The following is a 20,683-nucleotide window of genomic DNA, read 5'->3' on the forward strand; positions in this document are numbered from 1 at the left end:
CATTCTAGGGCCCCTATTTATCAAAGTCTAGCGGACCAGATCCGACAGTGCGGATCAGGTCTGCCAGACCTCGCTGAATACGGACAGCAATATGCTCTCCATATTCAGCATTGCACCAGCAGCTCACAAGAGCTGCTGGTGCAACGCCGCCCCCTGCAGACTCGCGGCCAATCGGCCTCCAGCAGGGGGGTGTCAATCAACCTGATCGTACTCGATCGGGTTGATTTCTGATGCTGTCTGTCCGCCTGCTCAGAGCAGGCGGACAGGGTTATGGAGCAGTAGTCTTTGTGACCGCTGCTTCATAACTGCTGTTTCTGGCGAGTCTGAAGACTCGCCAGAAACACGGGCCGTCAAGCTCCTTTTGGAGCTTGATAGATAGGTCCCTAGGTATTTAAAAAGAGAGTAAAGTAAAAACATAATTTATGCTTACCTGATAAATTCCTTTCTTCTGTAGTGTGATCAGTCCACGGGTCATCATTACTTCTGGGATATTACTCCTCCCCAACAGGAAGTGCAAGAGGATTCACCCAGCAGAGCTGCATATAGCTCCTCCCCTCTACGTCACTCCCAGTCATTCGACCAAGGACCAACGAGAAAGGAAAAGCCAAGGGTGAAGTGGTGACTGGAGTATAAATTAAAAAATATTTACCTGCCTTAAAAACAGGGCGGGCCGTGGACTGATCACACTACAGAAGAAAGGAATTTATCAGGTAAGCATAAATTATGTTTTCTTCTGTTAAGTGTGATCAGTCCACGGGTCATCATTACTTCTGGGATACCAATACCAAAGCAAAAGTACACGGATGACGGGAGGGATAGGTAGGCTCTTTATACAGAAGGAACCACTGCCTGAAGAACCTTTCTCCCAAAAATAGCCTCCGATGAAGCAAAAGTGTCAAATTTGTAAAATTTGGAAAAAGTATGAAGCGAAGACCAAGTTGCAGCCTTGCAAATCTGTTCAACAGAGGCCTCATTCTTGAAGGCCCAAGTGGAAGCCACAGCTCTAGTAGAATGAGCTGTAATTCTTTCAGGAGGCTGCTGTCCAGCAGTCTCATAAGCTAAACGAATTATGCTACGAAGCCAAAAAGAAAGAGAGGTAGCGGAAGCTTTTTGACCTCTCCTCTGCCCAGAGTAAATGACAAACAGAGAAGACGTTTGTCGAAATTCCTTAGTTGCCTGTAAGTAAAATTTTAGAGCACGGACTACATCCAGGTTGTGCAGTAGACGTTCCTTCTTTGAAGAAGGATTTGGGCATAAAGAAGGAACAACAATCTCTTGATTGATATTCCTGTTAGTAACTACCTTAGGTAAGAACCCAGGTTTAGTATGCAGGACTACCTTATCCGAATGAAAAATCAAATAAGGAGAATCACAATGTAAGGCTGATAATTCAGAGACTCTTCGAGCCGAGGAAATAGCCATTAAAAATAGAACTTTCCAAGATAACAACTTTATATCAATGGAATGAAGGGGTTCAAACGGAACGCCCTGTAAAACATTAAGAACAAGGTTTAAACTCCATGGTGGAGCAACAGTTTTAAACACAGGCTTAATCCTGGCCAAAGCCTGACAAAAAGCCTGGATGTCAGGAACTTCTGACAGACGTTTGTGTAACAGAATGGACAGAGCTGAGATCTGTCCCTTTAATGAACTAGCAGATAAACCCTTTTCTAAACCTTCTTGTAGAAAAGACAATATCCTAGGAATCCTAACCTTACTCCAAGAGTAACCTTTGGATTCACACCAATATAGGTATTTACGCCATATCTTATGGTAAATCTTTCTGGTAACAGGTTTCCTAGCCTGTATTAAGGTATCAATAACTGACTCAGAAAACCCACGTCTTGATAAAATCAAGCGTTCAATTTCCAAGCAGTCAGCTTCAGAGAAGTTAGATTTTGATGTTTGAAGGGACCCTGTATCAGAAGGTCCTGTTTCAGAGGTAGAGACCAAGGTGGACAGGATGACAAGTCCACCAGGTCTGCATACCAAGTCCTGCGTGGCCACGCAGGTGCTATTAGAATCACTGATGCTCTCTCTTGTTTGATTCTGGCAATCAATCGAGGAAGTAACGGGAAGGGTGGAAACACGTAAGCCATCCTGAAGTCCCAAGGTGCTGTCAGAGCATCTATCAGGACTGCTCCTGGATCCCTGGATCTGGACCCGTAACGAGGAAGCTTGGCGTTCTGTCGAGACGCCATGAGATCTATCTCTGGTTTGCCCCAACGTCGAAGTATTTGGGCAAAGACCTCCGGATGAAGTTCCCACTCCCCCGGATGAAAAGTCTGACGACTTAAGAAATCCGCCTCCCAGTTCTCCACTCCCGGGATGTGGATTGCTGACAGGTGGCAAGAGTGAGACTCTGCCCAGCGAATTATCTTTGATACTTCCATCATAGCTAGGGAGCTTCTTGTCCCTCCCTGATGGTTGATGTAAGCTACAGTCGTGATGTTGTCCGACTGAAACCTGATGAACCCCCGAGTTGTCAACTGGGGCCAAGCCAGGAGGGCATTGAGAACTGCTCTCAATTCCAGAATGTTTATTGGCAGGAGACTCTCCTCCTGACTCCATTGTCCCTGAGCCTTCAGAGAATTCCAGACGGCACCCCAACCTAGAAGGCTGGCGTCTGTTGTTACAATTGTCCAGTCTGGTCTGCTGAATGGCATCCCCCTGGACAGATGTGGCCGAGAAAGCCACCATAGAAGAGAATTTCTGGTCTCTTGATCCAGATTCAGAGAAGGGGATAAGTCTGAGTAATCCCCATTCCACTGACTTAGCATGCACAGTTGCAGTGGTCTGAGGTGTAAGCGTGCAAAGGGTACTATGTCCATTGCCGCTACCATTAAGCCGATTACCTCCATGCATTGAGCCACTGACGGGTGTTGAATGGAATGAAGGGTGCGGCAAGCACTTTGAAGTCTTGTTAGCCTGTCCTCTGTCAGGTAAATCTTCATTTCTACAGAATCTATAAGAGTCCCCAGGAAGGGAACTCTTGAGAGTGGAACGAGTGAACTTTTCTTTTCGTTCACCTTCCATCCATGTGACCTTAGAAATGCCAGCACTAACTCTGTATGAGACTTGGCAGTTTGAAAGCTTGAAGCTTGTATCAGAATGTCGTCTAGGTATGGAGCTACCGAGATTCCCCGCGGTCTTAGTACCGCCAGAAGAGCACCCAGAACCTTTGTGAAGATTCTTGGAGCTGTAGCCAATCCGAATGGAAGAGCCACAAACTGGTAATGCCTGTCTGGGAAGGCAAACCTTAGGTACCGATAATGATCTTTGTGAATCGGTATGTGAAGGTAAGCATCTTTTAAATCTACAGTGGTCATGTACTGACCCTCTTGGATCATAGGTAAAATTGTCCGAATAGTCTCCATCTTGAACGATGGAACTCTTAGGAATTTGTTTAGGATCTTTAAGTCCAGGATTGGTCTGAAAGTTCCCTCTTTTTTGGGAACCACAAACAGATTTGAGTAAAACCCCTGTCCCTGTTCCGATCGTGGAACTGGATGGATTACTCCCATTAACAAGAGCTCTTGTACGCAGCGTAGAAACGCCTCTTTCTTTGTCTGGATTGTTGACAATCTTGACAGATGAAATCTCTCTCTTGGAGGAGAGTATTTGAAGTCCAGAAGGTATCCCTGAGATATTATCTCTAGCGCCCAGGGATCCTGAACATCTCTTGCCCAAGCCTGGGCGAAGAGAGAAAGTCTGCCCCCCACTAGATCCGATCCCGGATCGGGGGCCCTCAATTCATGCTGTTTTAGGGGCAGCAGCAGGTTTCCTAGTCTGCTTGCCCTTGTTCCAGGACTGGTTAGGTTTCCAGCCTTGTCTGTAGCGAGCAACAGCTCCTTCCTGTTTTGGTGCAGAGGAAGTTGATGCTGCTCCTGTTTTGAAATTACGAAAGGAACGAAAATTAGACTGTCTAGTCTTGGCTTTGGCTTTGTCCTGAGGCAGGGCATGGCCTTTACCTCCTGTAATGTCAGCGATAATCTCTTTCAACCCGGGCCCGAATAAGGTCTGCCCTTTGAAATATACCTTAAGCAATTTAGACTTAGAAGTAACATCAGCTGACCAGGATTTTAGCCACAGCGCCCTGCGTGCCTGAATGGCGAATCCTGAATTCTTCGCCGTAAGTTTAGTAAGATGTACTACGGCCTCCGAAATGAATGAATTAGCTAGTTTAAGGACTCTAAGCCTGTCCGTAATGTCGTCCAGAGTAGCTGAACCAATGTTCTCTTCCAGAGACTCAGTCCAGAATGCCGCTGCAGCCGTGATCGGCGCAATGCATGCAAGGGGTTGCAATATAAAACCTTGTTGAACAAACATTTTCTTAAGGTAACCCTCTAATTTTTTATCCATTGGATCTGAAAAAGCACAGCTATCCTCCACCGGGATAGTGGTACGCTTAGCTAAGGTAGAAACTGCTCCCTCCACCTTAGGGACCGTTTGCCATAAGTCCCTTGTGGTGGCGTCTATTGGAAACATTTTTCTAAATATCGGAGGGGGTGAGAACGGCACACCGGGTCTATCCCACTCCTTAGTAACAATTTCAGTAAGTCTCTTAGGTATAGGAAAAACCTCAGTACTCGTCGGTACCGCAAAATATTTATCCAACCTACACATTTTCTCTGGTATTGCAACTGTGTTACAATCATTCAGAGCCGCTAACACCTCCCCTAGTAATACACGGAGGTTTTCCGTCACCCACAGAATGAAGCTCTCCGTCCTCATGTTCTGCCACCTGTGACGCAGTGTCTGACATGGCCCTAATATTATCAGCGCACTCTGTTCTCACCCCAGAGTGATCACGCTTACCTCTTAGCTCTGGTAATTTAGCCAAAACCTCAGTCATAACAGTAGCCATATCCTGTAATGTGATTTGTAATGGCCGCCCAGATGTACTCGGCGCTACAATATCACGCACCTCCCTCTGAGCGGGAGATGTAGGTACTGACAGGTGAGGCGAGTTAGTCGGCATAACTCTCCCCTCGTTGTTTGGTGAAATTTGTTCAATTTGTACAGATTGACTTTTATTTAAAGTAGCATCAATACAGTTAGTACATAAATTTCTATTGGGCTCCACTTTGGCATTGCAACAAATGACACAGGTATCATCCTCTGAATCAGACATGTTTAACACACTAGCAAATAAACTTGTAACTTGGAAATACAATTCAATTAGAATAATATTAAAACGTACTGTGCCTTTAAGAAGCACAGAAGATCTATGACAGTTGAAAATTAATAAATTGAAACAGTTATAGCCTCAATCCTTGTAAATAACACAACTTTAGCAAAGGTTTAATCCCATTAGCAAAGATAACAAATTCTGAAAGCAGGAAACAAATTACAGAATAAACGTTTTTTATCTCAGTCAAACTATAATTCTCACAGCTCTGCTGAGAGAAATTACCTCCCTCAAAATAAGTTTTGAAGACCCCTGAGCTCTGTAGAGATGAACCGGATCATGCAGGGAATACAATGAGTTGCTGACTGAAATATTTGATGTGTAGTAAAAGCGCCAAAAAACAGCCCCTCCCCCTCACACACAGCAGTGAGGGAGAACAGAAACTGTCAGAAAACAGATTAAGCAACTGCCAAGTGGAAAAATAGTGCCCAAACATTTATTCACTCAGTACCTCAGTAAATGAAAACGATTTTACATTCCAGCAAAAACATTAAACATAATCTCTAGTTATTAAACAGCTTTATGTATTTCTTACAGTGTAATTCTAGTGAAGTACCATTCCCCAGAATACTGAAGTGTAACGTATACATACATGACATTATATCGGTATGGCAGGATTTTCTCATCAATTCCATTGTCAGAAAATAAAAACTGCTACATACCTCTATGCAGATTCATCTGCCCGCTGTCCCCTGATCTGAAGTTTACCTCTCCTCAGATGGCCGAGAAACAGCAATATGATCCTAACTACTCCGGCTAAAATCATAACAAAAACTCTGGTAGATTCTTCTTCAAACTCTGCCAGAGAGATAATAACACACTCCGGTGCTATTTTAAAATAACAAACTTTTGATTGAAGATATAAAACTAAGTATAATCACCATAGTCCTCTCACACATCCTATCTAGTCGTTGGGTGCAAGAGAATGACTGGGAGTGACGTAGAGGGGAGGAGCTATATGCAGCTCTGCTGGGTGAATCCTCTTGCACTTCCTGTTGGGGAGGAGTAATATCCCAGAAGTAATGATGACCCGTGGACTGATCACACTTAACAGAAGAAAATTAAACTTTCAGGTTATGCAATTTTAATTCAATTTCCAGTTTACTTTTATCATCAAATTTTCTTTGTTCTCTTGGTATTCTTTGTTGAAAGCTAAACCTAAGTAGGCTCATGTGCTAATTTCTTAGCCATTGAAGTCTGCCTCTTATATCAGTGCATTTTATTAGCTTTTCACAGCTAGATAGTGCTAGTTCAAATGTGCCTTATGGATAACATTGTGCTCACTTCCATGGTGTTATGCACGAGTCAGTACTAATTGGTTGAAATGCAAGTTTGTAAAAAGCACTGAGATAAGGGGGCAGTCTGCAGGGGCTTAGATACAAGGTAATCACAGAGGTAAAAAGTATATTAATATAACTGTGTTGGTTATGCAAAACTGGGGAATAGGTAATAATGAGATTAAATATCTTTTTAAACAATAATAATGTTCAAGTAGACTGTCCCTTTAAATTGTGAACACAGAAAACACAATTTTTGGTGCTTCTGTTTCCTGTAAAAAGCCATGCAAATAATCTTGGTTGCCAATAAAAAAGATGGAATGGCAAATCTAAAACAAGTTGACTGCAGATAGAAGTTACATTTAAGAAGATTAAAGGGACATTGTACACTAGATTTTTCTTTGCATACATGTTTTGTAGATGAACAATTTATATAGCCCATCTGGAAGTGTTTTTGTAACAATGTATAGTTCTGCTTATTTTTAATAACGTGCTGATTTTCAGACTCCTAACCAAGCCCCAAAGTATCAGATGTAGACTGAAGTCTACAGATTTTTGCTTCCTCCTGTTTGTGTAATCTGTCTTTTTATATGCAGGGGGGAGTGTCTTGACTTCCTGCTTTCCCAGCCCCTTTCACTGGGTGTCCCAGCCTAACCTCATTAACAGTGCTAAACCGGAAGCTTCTAAGTACATTTTAAAAGGTTTTATACTGGATGTTTATATCAGTATCTGTGCATATTCTATTATAGTAGTGTCTATTACATGCAGTTATATGAAAATTGGTGTATACTGTTCCTTTAATGTAACTTAAAGGCAGTATCACATAAAAAGAGAGATTTAAAAAAAAAAATTGTGTGTGTGAAAAACTAATAAAAATTATTTTTAAAAAAAGAAAGGTTTTAATAATGTGATTGTTAAATGCCATTTCTAGATGCTGGTGTGATTTTTGTTTTCTCTTACAGATCTAGTTAGCTGTAAAATATATCATATATATTACTATTGAATACATAGGGGCCGATTAATTAAAGTGCGAGCGGACATCGATAAATGCCGACAGCATACGCTGTCGGCATTTATCATTGCACCAGCAGTTCTAGTTAAATGCTTGTGCAATGCCGCACCCTTCAGATTTGAAGCCAATCGGCCACTAGTAGGGGTGTCAATCAAGGAGCAGTGGTCTTAAGACCGCTGCTTCTTAACTCCTATTTCTGGCGAGCCTGAAGACTCACGCGGATTTATCAAGCATTTGGAACTTGATGAATCGTCCCCATATACTGTACATATGAACATTTCTATTCTACCAATACGCTACGCCCCAGATGTTTTGAAACTACAGATAATAAATATCCTCATCAGAACATTCTTGGCAGGAAAAATAGATTATTCAAACTTTACCTGCAGGAAGGCTGAATCTGATACATAGTTACACAAAGCTCTTCAGAAGGATGGGGATACAATGTTTAATCACAAGCTATACTAACTTTAGAATAGTGCTCTGAGATGTCAGTCCCTTGTTAATAAAAGTTACCTTGTCTTGAGGGAGCAGGGAGCTTCTTACGGAAACGCAGTGCTTGAGAAGCGGATGACACTCACAATAAGTACAGGACGTGGTACAATCAGACTTCTGACTTTGTAGAGGATGATGTAAGTCTGTCTGGTTTTGTATCCCAGTTTGGTGTATTGGACTTTGCAAGCTTTGTGAGAAGAATTATAAATAATAAAAAGGAAATACAGATACTAATACAAGACAACTGAATAGAGCTTTGTTTGTTAGATATACACTTTAACAGATTTGTTTTTTTTTTACACATATAAAAAGCTTTCCAATGCAAGAGAAAACCCTGTTTTTATGATTTTTAAATGGCTTCACATTACAAAAATGTGTCACATGCATTAAAGGGACATAAACCAAAACGATTTCTTTCATTATTCAGATAAAGCATATCATTTTAAACAATGTTCCAATTTACTTTTATTATAAAATGTGCATCTTTCTCTTGGTATCCTTTGTTAAAGGAGCAGCAATGCACTACTGGGGCTAGCTGAACACATCAGGTGAACCAATGACAAAATAAGTGAATTGGAAAGTGATTTAAAATTGCATGCCCCTTTAAAAATTATTATTTAAAAATAATTTTTGTTTCCCTGTACCTAATCACCATGTTAAAAACAATAGACCACTAATAACGAAAATAATTAATTAGTAGGGTAAATCTATTTAAAGGCACATCCTAATGCAAAAATAAAATCCTCTTAATCATTAGAACGTTATATTTGTTCTAGTATCCAGTGCACACAAAACTGGCCTTAAGGGGAACACTGCTAGTATCCCATGAAAACTATGTGCTTACAGGGACATTCCAGCCAAAATTGGAATGTGCATAGGCGCATTTCAGTTTTGAATAGGAGGATTTTTTTTTAAATATACATGTAATAGCAAAAATGCTTCTAGTAAAAGCTATAGCTTTAAGTAAGCTCCGTGCACCAGCATTTGAAACACAGCAATTGTTTATAGAGCCTTAAAGGGACATGAAACCCACATTTTTTATTTCATGATTTAGAAAGAGCATACAATTATAAACAACTTTCTAATTTACTTCTATTATCTATTTTGCTTCATTCTCTTGATATTCTTTGCTGAAAAGCATATCTAGATATGCTTAGTAGCTGCTGCTTGGTAGCTGCACATAGATGCCTCCTGTGATTGGTTCACTATGTGCATTGCTATTTCTTCATTAAAGTATATCTAAAGAATAAAGCAAATTAGGTAATAGAAGTAAATTGGAATGTTGTTTAAAATTATATTCTCTACCTTAATCATGAAAGAAAATGTTTGGGTATAGTGTCCCTTTAAGTGCTTGTATCATCTGGCAATGACCCAATTTGCATTATTGCTAACATACTACAAGCACCACTGGATCACTGAGCTGCTGCAGTATTTAAAATACTGATGCACTGAGAATATCTATCTATGCTTCACATGCAGTGAAAAATGCCAACACTAAACCAGTGATCCCTTTTACTAGAGGAATTTTGTTGCCAATATATGTATATTGTAATTATATTTCTATCCAATGATGTAATTAATCTATGTGCATTTAAATTTTGACCGGAATGTCCCTTTAATGCAGGCAACATAGATAAACACATAGCTAATGTCCTGCTTCTATTAGGAGCTGCATATGCATGAAGTCACTGATCGGGTCCTGCTTCTATTGGTAGCTGCTGTGTGTTATGGCTCCTTAGCAAGACTTTAGCTATGTGTAACATTTTTGTTGGGGCCTCAATTACAGATAATATTGTCAATATGTTTTTTGAGTGATCACAATCCCAAAAAGATTGTGCTGAAAAAAGGTCTCGTCTGCAAATGAGTTTTCAATCAGAAAACGTTAATTTCTTGCTATCGAGAATGAAACGGGGAATCAAAATAAAATTGACAAATACAATGGGGCCGATTTATCAATTTCTGTCCGACATGATACGATGTCGACAGACATCGCTGAATGCCGACAGTGTTAACATTTCACAAGCAGTTCTGGTGAACTGGTTGTGCAATGCCGCCCCCTGCAGATTCGTGTCCAATCGGCCGCTAGCAAGGGGTATCAATCAACCCTGACGTACAAATTAATTTTATGTTCTTAAATCATATCAATATTTAGCAGTTACAAATAAAGTTATTTAAACAGTGGCATTATTGGTTATTGGGTTTGCGTGCTAGATGCCTGATTTGTAATGATAATACTATAAAAATGGTGGTTTCATAATTTTTAATAATAATTTATTAGTTTCTAGTGGTTTTCAGTTTAACAAGACTTTGGTCTACAAAGAAATAGTGCAGGCAGTCAATATCTCGTAGAAGAAAGCGTCTGAACATACGCCATCTTCTATAACAATATTATAGCCATTCACACATTATAAACCGTGAAATCAATTTCAGGTCCAAAACACTCAAAAACTGCTAATTATGATCGACTCCAAGTCAAAGTGGCAGAAATTCTGCTGATCAGGGGTCAAGTCCTACAAAAAAAGTGTGAGAACTCACCAATACTTTCACCCCCCTCACAATTAATATTTTTTTTATATATTTATACATTGTATTTATATGTATATAATCAATACACTTTGGTTAATGAAAGCAAATTAAATCCAATGAAGGGTTTAATGGTTGCCTTTGGGCCTGGGAATTCTCCTCTGTCTCACCCACTTACGGTGCAGGAGCTAAATAACACCAGAGCAAGTCACACAGAAATGTTCCACACAGTGCCGGGTGATCACACAGTAGGACCGCTGACAGACTTGCAGTTAGTGTATTGTAGGAAGTGTTACTGCCCATTACTAGAGGATCTCACCAGGGGCGAAACTACAGGGGGTGCAGAGGTCGCAGGTGCGACTGGGCCCCTGAGGGAGGGGGCCCAGCTTAAAAAAAAAATAATATATATATATAATTTTTTTTTTATAATTTTTTTTTTTTAAATAAAAAACGTTAACCTACCACTGCCTGCACTGATATAATGTGAGTGGGACATGACTACAGGGGTTAGTGATTCTGTTTTACCCATTGGTGTTTATGTGTGTGTGTATGGTGTGTGTGTGTATCTATGTGACTGTGTGTGTATTTATGCATGTATGTGTGTGTGTGTGTGTGTGTGTATGTATGTATGTATGTGACTGTGTGTATTTATGAATGTATGTGTGTGTGTATGTTTGTGGAACCAGCAAATTACAGACCTTGTTACTACAGCATGGGGGGGGGGGCGGGGGGTAAACAGTGTCACTATACAGTACCACTATATACAGTATGGGGGGGTGGACCATGTCACTGACTACTGTGGTAACTTTATAAAGTACTGGGGTGGGTAGGGTCAGGCCAGCCATCTCACCGGCAGATTACAGACTGTGTCACTGACTCACTATATACAGTACTGGTGGGTTAAACAGTGTCACTATTTACAGTAATAGGGAATCAGACCATCTCACAGACTGTGTGGGCACAGGGTACCTCCTTTTGCAGACATGTAATCTGATTCACATTTTTTCTGTGTTAAATGTAAAAAAAAAAAAAAATATGTATTAAATTCACCTTTTTTTTGGAAGGGGGAGGGGTGGTGGGGGGGGGGGCCTTCTTAGATTCTTGCACCTGGGCCCTGTGGTTTCTAGTTACGCCTCTGGATCTCACTATCGCTTTATCCAGACTGTGCTCCAGCTCCTGCTACCACCAGCAGCAGTGTTTACTAAAGCATTTCTGTTCTCTGTCCAGAGGGAACTTAGTTCCGCCTGCAAAAATAGTGCAGGAACTCCATTCCCATACGTTCCCGCTCGACTTGACCCCTGCTGCTGATAAAGATTAGCCAAATAGATTGTGATATAATAGCAAGCAAAATAATTAAAAAAATAACTTGCTGTAACAAATCTCAATGAACTGAAGACAATGATACAAAATTCTGGACAGGTTTTATCATCTGCTCACCTGCTCAGTGATAGGTGACAACTTCTGCTACTTGGTGTCCTTAGCTTATTTTCCCATTCTGACCAAGGATGAGCTTTTCTTCCTGCTGCAGAGGAAATCCATTCATTACAGTGAACTTGCTAACTCAAAAAAATGACATGAGATGGGCTATCCCTGGGCTAATTTATTGTGCTAAAAAAAAAATAGAATAGAATTTATTGTTTTTGCAGGTGGGGCATAGAACGATTTGTTTCCCTGGTGATCAAAAGGGATCTGATTTGGAGCTGTCATGTTGTTCACACAGGTAGGTCTACTTTTTTAGGCTAAAGCGCACTATAAAAGTGATCTAGCACACAATGCACAAACAAGTCTTTATAGGAAAGATGTGTATCATCCGCATAAAAGGATATTGTACATAATCATGCATGTGAAAGAGTACCATTTCAATAGAGGGAAAATATTTATGTACCCCAAAAATGTTATGTAAACGCTGTTTATATTTTAAAATAAATGCAGCAGTATTAGTAGTATTCTTTTAGCAATAGTGGCAGCTCTATTTGTGTAGAGGAGGCTTACCAAGAAAATGTTTGTTAAGTACAAGAACAGGTATTCAAAGAAAAATAACAACATATAATGCGTTTTGAATTGTATACTTTCAAATGAGACAATTGTTCAAAGTTTCTTTAAAGGGACCTTAATCACCTTTACATTGTACTATAAAATGTTTAATTATATAGTAAAAAAAACAACTTTGCAATATACTTTCATTATTTATTTTGTCCCCTTTTCTTGTAATTTATCTCTGAAAATTGTGAGCTTTCTGATTCCTGGTAGAAGTGGAAGTGAAGACTTCTGCTATATCCTGTACCGTCACTGGTTGCAGACCGCACAACTGTGCATATTTAAGAGGGGCAGTCCTTAATTCTGATACTTGTCTCCATGGGGCCGATTAATCAAGTGTCGGGCGGATATGATCCGCTATAGTGAAATGCTTGTGCAATGCCACCGCCTGCTGATTCAAGGCCAATCAGACGCTAGCAGGGCCGATTGGCCGCTGCTTCTTAACTTGTGTTTCATGCAAGTCTGATGGCTCACTGGGAAACTGCTGCAATCACAGCTTGATAATTCGGCCCCAGCAGAGAAGGAAATCTGGTTTACAACATGGCAGCACACACTGCTTTATGGAAATCAAAACTTTAAACTTATTCTTTTTTCAATATTTAAAGGGACATAATGCCCATATACTAAATAAATTGAAAGTGGGAGATATTTTACCTCTGTGAACAGTTATCCTTCTGCTACTGTCAGCTGCATGTTGCGGGGGGGGGGGGTGGACAGCAGACAACCAGCTTTATCAGTGCTAATGTCACACTTTGCTTTACTGTGATCTCATTGGATTTCACTGAAATCTTGCAAAATTTCATAATAAACTTCCTTAAATTGAGGAGGCAAATAACATGACTGTGTCTGCACATGCTAGATACACGCTCCCTTGCAAGTTCTGGGACTAGCATCCTGATTGGCTGCTTAAAGTCCCTTTATAATGGAATGTGGTTACTGAAAGTGTGAGGAAAAATATCTTCCTTTTTTACATTGAAATGTTCAGGTGATATTTTGTAGTCAGCTTTTTACAGCTATGCTGCATCACTTTTAAGGAATTCAACATTTGGGTGTCATGTCCCGTTAAATAACGAATGTAACTAAAAATACAGCTGTATTTAGTATTTATTTCGTGTTAATGTCTCCTTAAAGGGACACGAAACCCACAAAAATATTTTGTAAATCAGACACTGCATTTAATTAAAAAAAGTTTCCAATTTACTTCTCTTATCAAATTTGCTTCGTTCCCATAATATTCTTTGTTGAAGAGATACCCAGGTAGGTGCTCTTGCAAATGGATAACATTATTTCAAAACTGCTGCCATATAGTGCTCCAGACAATGGGCCGGCTCCTGAGATTACTTGTGTGCTTTTCAACAAAAGATACCAAGAGAACAAAGAAAATGTAATAATAAAAGTCAATTAGAAAGTGGTTAAAAATCACTTGCTCTATCTGAATTATAAAAAAAAAATGTGGGGTTTCATGTCCCTTTAAAGGGATATAAAACCCAATTATTTTTTCTTTCATGATTCAGATAGAGCATGTGATTTTAAGCAACTTTCTAGTTTACTCCTATTATCAGTTTTTAGTTTATTTGAAAAAGCAGGAATGTAAGCTTAGGAGCCAGCCCATTTTTTGGTTTAGACCCTGGGTAGTGCTTGCTAATTGGTGGCTTAATTTACCTACCTTTGTATATGAGATTGGTTGCTATATACTTATCCTTCATCATTTCAAAATGCAGAAGGCACAGCTGCCTCTAGTGCTATCACTGCCTCTATAAAACACAGCCCTATAAATTACAGCTGTATTGTCAGGATTGGCTGGTAATGTGCCATTCACAGAGCACCTTATGTTGTAGAAACAGTTATGTCCATTTTAGTTCTAGCATTTCTCCATCCCTCAACAAAAAACATTGGATAACCCTGCTGTAATAAATGTTGTGCTTCAGAGATTAGGTTTTATCAAATAACACAATGTAGACAACCCTACACTATAGGAACCTCATGGTTAAAACTACAAGCAGACCTATAAATGATAGATAGATAGATAGATAGATAGATAGATAGATAGATAGAAAGATAGATAGAGATAGATAGATAGAAATATATAAAAAAAAGATAGATAGATAGAAAGAAAGAAAGATAGATAGAGATACATAGATAGATAGAAAGAGATAGATATATAGATAGAAAGAGATAGATAGATAGATAGAAAGAGAGAGAGATAATAAAATGATAGATAGATAGATAGATAGATAATAAAATGATAGATAGATAGATAGAAAGATATAGATAGATAGATAGATAGATAGATAGATAGATAAAGATAAATAGATAAATAGATAGATAGATAGATAGAAAGAGATAGATAGATAGATAATAAAATAATAGATGATAGATAGATAGATAGATAGATAGATAGATAGATAGATAGATAGAAATAGATAGATAGAAAGAAATAGATAGATAGATAGATAGATGATAGTAAGAGAGAGAGAGATAGAAAGAGAGATAGATAGATAGATAGATAGATAGAAAGATAGATAGATAGATAGAGATAGATAGATATAAATATATAAAAAAGATAGATAGATAGAAAGAAAGATAGATAGAGATACATAGATAGATAGAAAGAGATAGATAGATAGATAGATAGATAGATAGAAATAGATAGATAGATAGATAGATAGATAGAAAGAGATAGATAGATAGATAGATAGATGATAGTAAGAGAGAGAGAGAGATAGAAAGAGATAGATAGATAGATAGATAGATAGATAGATAGAAAGAGATAGATAGATAGATAGATAGATAGATAGATAGATAAACAGAAGTTATAATTTAAAGTCCTGTAGACTGTGAGCTCTCCGGAGCAGGGCCCTCTTCCTCCTGTACTAGATTTTTTTAGTTTTGTTATGTTTTGTATTTTATCACAATTCTTTGTCATTGTATACCCCTATCATTGTACCCAGCGCTACGTAATTTGGCAGCGTTATACAAATAAATGATAATAATAAAAGTCTAAAGTTATAGTACATGGGAATGTCTTTAAATGACATTTATAGCAACTTAAAGAGACACAAAACCCCAAAAATTATTTCATGATTCAAGTAGAGAATACAATTTTAAACAACATTCCAATGTACTTCTATTATCTAATTTGTTTCATTCTTTAGATATCCTTTGTTGAAGAAATAGCAATGCACATGGGTGAGCCAATCACACGAGGCCTCTATGTGCAGCAACCAATCAGCAGCTTCTGAGCCTATCTAGATATGCTTTTAAGCAAAGTATATCAAGAGAATGAAGAAAATTAGATCATAGAAGTAAATTAGAAAGTTGTTTAAAATTGCATGCTGTTTCGAAATCATAAAAGAAACATTTTGGGTGTAATTTCCCTTTAAATAAAAAGTAAACAAGAAAAGTCAAATGAATATTGTTTTGCTTTGAGTGCTATTTCAGTACTTAGCAGAGTGCATGTATAGATATTACACAAGCAGTTCATGTCTGTGCTTTTTGATTTCTTCTCTTTTGAGAAGAGGGGCAGCGCATCTATTAAGACACCATAGTGCATGCGCCATAAATGCAGAACGATGATAACCTATTTTTTAAGTATTTTCTTTTAAATTTACATGAGACTCCGATGAGGAGCTATCTGATTTGTAGAAATCTGTACCTACCTTTTTTAGGAGTGGATACTGTAGAGTGCAGGAGAGGTTCTGAAAGTTTCTGCCGTAGTCTCTCCCTTATGATCTGGCTTTGTGAAAGTTGCACATCTGGTTGCTCTTCTACTTGCTATTCAACAAAATATAGAATATGATCAATTAGTGTTAAGTTTGTATTTCATCTATGAGTTCAAACATGATTATTTCTTTATTTCCTAAGCTATGTCGGACCAAACACCTTTCTCAACCATCAACTCTCTATTGTGTCAGATATGGGCACAGTAGAATTCACTATAGAGGCGACTATCACGTTTAAATTATTCAATATTGATGATGACTGACTATTGTGATTAAATACAGATTTCTTTCATATTGGCAAGAGTCCATGAGCTAGTGACGTATGGGATATACAATCCTACCAGGAGGGGCAAAGTTTCCCAAACCTCAAAATGCCTATAAATACATCCCTCACCACACCCACAATTCAGTTTTACAAACTTTGCCTCCTATGGAGGTGGTGAAGTAAGTTTGTGCTAAGATTTCTACGTTGACATGTGCTTCTCAGCATTTTGAAACCCGATTCCTCTCAGAGTACAGCGAATGTCAGAGGGACGTGGAGAGTATTACCTATTGAATGCAATGATTTTCCTAACGGGGGTCTTTTTCATAGGTTCTCTGTTATCGGTCGTAGAGATTCATCTCATACCTCCCTTTTCAGATCGACGATATACTCTCATATACCATTACCTCTAGTGATAACTGTTTCAGTACTGGTTTGGCTATCTGCTATATGTGGATAGATGTCTTTGGGTAAGTATGTTTTTTATTACTTAAGACACCTCAGCTATGATTTGGCACTTTATGCATTTATATAAAGTTCTAAATATATGTATTGTACTTATATTTGCCATGAGTCAGGTTCATGTATTTCCTTTTGCAGATTGTCAGTTTCATATTTGGGAAAGTTAATATTGAGAAATATTTTTCTTACCTGGGGTTTAGTCTTTTTTTCAATTGACTACTTGTTCAAATTGCGGGCTGTCTTAGGCTCGCGGGTGCGCTAAATGCTACACTTTATTGCGTCATTCTTGGCGCAAATTTTTTTTGGCGTGAAAGGCACGTCCGTTGACGCAAGTTCATCATTTCCGGCGTCGTACTTGACGCAGGGGTTTACACAGGGTTGCATTGTTAGTGACGCAAGTGTGTCATTTCCGGACATGGTTGGCGCCAAAAAAAATTTCAGTTATGTTGTGCGTCATACTTGACGCCAAAACTTTTTTCATTATTTATTGCCCCATTTCTTTTGCCTCTTGCCTTTTGCTATGTCAGAGGGCTATGCTATTTGCTTTTTTCCCATTCCTGAAACTGTCATATAAGGAAATTGATAATTGATTTATCTTTATATGTTATTTTTTCTTTTACTTTTTGCAAGATGTCTCAATCTGATCCTGCCTCAGAAGTATCTGTTGGAACTTTGTTGCCTGACATTGGTTCTACCAAAGCTAAGTGCATTTGTTGTAAAAGTGTGGAGATTATATCTCCAAATGTCATTTGTAATAGTTGTCATGATAAACTTTTACATGCAGATAGAGTGTCCATCTGTAATAGTACATTGCCGGTTGCAGTTCCCTCAACTTCTAATGTACATGATATACCTATGAATTTTAAAGAATTTATTACTGATTCTATTCAGAAGGCTTTGTCTGCATTTCCACCTTCTAATAAGCGTAAGAGGTCTTTTCAAACTTCTCATAAAGTTGATGAAATTTCAAATGACCGACAGCATAATGAATTATCCACCTCTGATGAGGATCTATCGGATTCAGAAGATCCTTCCTCAGACATTGACACTGACAAATCTACTTATTTATTTAAAATAGAGTATATGTGTTCTTTGTTAAAAGAAGTGTTAATTACTTTGGATATTGAGGAAGCTAGTCCTCTTGATATTAAAACCAGTAAACGTTTAAATGCTGTTTTTAAACCTACTGTGGTTACTCCAGAGGTTTTTCCTATTCCTGATGCTATTTCTGACATGATTTCTAAGGAATGGAATAAGCCAGGTACTCTTTTTAATCCTTCTGCGAGGTTTAAAAAATTGTATCCTTTACCAGCAATTGCAATAGAGTTTGGGGAAAAGATCCCCAAAGTTGATGGGGCTATTTCTACTCTTGCTAAATGAACCACTATTCCTATGGAAGATAGTACTTCCTTTAAAGATCCTTTAGATAGGAAGATTGAATCTTATCTAAGGAAAGCCTATTTATATTCAGGTCATCTTCTTAGGCCTGCAATTACTTTGGCTAATGTTGCAGCTGCTTCAACTTTTTGGATGGAGAATTTAGCGCAACAAGAATTGGATTCTGACATATCTAGCATTGTTTGCTTACTGCAACATGCTAATCATTTTATTTGTGATGCCATTTTTGATATTATCAAAATTGATGTTAGATCCATGTCTTTAGCTATTTTAGCTAGAAAAGCTTTGTGGCTTAAATCTTGGAATGCTGATATGACATCTAAGTCTAGATTGCTATATCTTTCTTTCCAAGGTAATAATTTATTTGGTTCTCAGTTGGATTCTATTATTTCAACTGTTACTGGGGGGAAAGGAGTTTTTTTGCCTCAGGATAAAAAAACCTAAGGGTAAATCTAAGGCTTCTGATCATTTTCATTCCTTTCGTCAAAATAAGGAACAAAAACCTAATCCTTCCCCCAAGGAATCTGTTTCCAATTGGAAGCCTTCCTCAAATTGGAATAAATCCAAGCCTTTTAAGAAACCAAAGTCAGCCCCTAAGTCCGCATGAAGATGCGGCCCTCATTCCAGTTCAGCTGGTGGGGGGCAGATTAAGGTTTTTCAAGGATGTTTGGGCAAATTCTGTCCAAAATCAATGGATTCAGAGCATTGTCTCTCAGGGGTACCGAATAGGATTAAGAGTAAGACCTCCTCTGAGAAGATTTTTTTCTCTCTCGCATCCCAGTAAATCCAGTAAAAGCTAAGGCTTTCCTGAAGTGTGTTTCAGATCTGGAGGTTTCAGGGGTTATCATGCCGGTTCCCTTTCAGGAACAAGGCCTGGGGTTTTATTCAAATCTATTCATTGTCCCAAAGAAAGAAAATTCATTCAGACTAGTTCTGGATCTGAAAATTTGAATCGTTATGTAAGAGTACCAACTTTCAAGATGGTGACTATAAGGACTGTTCTGCCTTTTGTTCAGCAAGGACATTATATGTCTACAATAGACTTGCAGGATGCTTACCTTCATATTCCAATTCATCCAGAACATTATCAGTTCCTGAGATTCTCTTTTCTAGACAAGCATTACCAATTTGTTGCTCTTCCATTTGGCCTAGCAACAGCTCCAAGAATCTTTACAAAGGTTCTGGGTGCCCTACTCTCTGTAATCAGAGAACAGGGTATTGCGGTGTTTCCTTATTTGGACGATATCTTGGTACTAGCTCAGTCTTTAAGTTCTGCAGAATCTCACATGAATCAACTTGTGTTGTTTCTTTGAAAGGATGGTTAGAGGATCAATTTACCAAAAAGTTTTTTGATTCCTCAGACTAGGGTCACCTTTTTAGGTTTCCAGATAGATTCAGTGTCCATGACTCTGTCTCTAACAGACAAGAGACGTTTGAAATTGGTTGCAGCATGTCGGCGCCTTCAGTCTCAGTCATTCCCTTCAGTGGCTATGTGCATGGAATTTTTAGACCTCATGACTGCAGCATCGGACGCAATTCCTTTTGCTCATTTTCACATGAGACCTCTCCAGCTTTGCATGCTGAATCAATGGTGCAGGGATTATACAAAGATATCACAATTAATATCCTTAAATCCCAATGTTCGACACTCTCTGACGTGGTGGTTAAATCACCAGCGTTTAGTTCAAGGGGCCTCTTTTGTTCAGCCAACCTGGACTGTGATCACAACAGATGCAAGTCTTTAAGGTTGGGGAGCTGTCTGGGGATCTCTGACAGCACAAGGAGTTTGGAAATCTCAAGAGGCGAGATTACCAATCAATATTTTAGAACTGCAATTCTCAGAGCTCTTCAGTTTTGGCCTCTGTTGAAGAGAGAACCGTGGCATATGTCAATCATCAGGGTGGGACTCACAGTCCCCTAGCTATGAAAGAAGTATTTTGGATACTTGTTTGGGCGGAATCCAGCTCTTGTCTAATTTCTGCGGTTCATATCCCAGGTGTAGACAATTGGGAGGCGGATTATCTCAGCCGCCAGACTTTACATCCAGGGGAGTGGTCTCTCCATCCGGATGTGTTTTCTCAGATTGTTCAGATGTGGGGTCTTCCAGATATAGATCTGATGGCTTCTCATCTAAACAAGAAACTTCCCAGATACCTGTCCAGGTCCAGGGATTCTCAGGCGGAAGCAGTGGATGAGCTGACACTTCCTTGGTGTTATCAACCTGCTTATATCTTCCCGCCTCTAGTTCTTCTTCCGAGAGTGATCTCCAAGATCATCATGGAACAATCATTTGTGTTGCTGGTG

The 20,683-nt window shown here is 38.9% G+C and overlaps 1 protein-coding gene across 1 annotated transcript in view; it reads right to left on the reverse strand.

Moving 5' to 3' along the window:
• FRMPD2 (FERM and PDZ domain containing 2) overlaps positions 1-20,683 on the reverse strand; it is a 169,210-nt gene that overhangs the window by 101,481 nt on the left and 47,046 nt on the right. The window contains exons 7-8 of the mRNA XM_053692895.1: positions 16,195-16,309; positions 8,062-8,162 (exon numbers count right to left, since the gene is read on the reverse strand). Of these exons, the coding sequence (XP_053548870.1) occupies positions 8,062-8,162; positions 16,195-16,309 (216 nt within the window). The remainder of the gene's footprint in view (positions 1-8,061; positions 8,163-16,194; positions 16,310-20,683) is intronic.

This window comes from Bombina bombina, chromosome 9 (assembly GCF_027579735.1).
Source record: "Bombina bombina isolate aBomBom1 chromosome 9, aBomBom1.pri, whole genome shotgun sequence".
Lineage (NCBI taxonomy): Eukaryota > Metazoa > Chordata > Amphibia > Anura > Bombinatoridae > Bombina > Bombina bombina.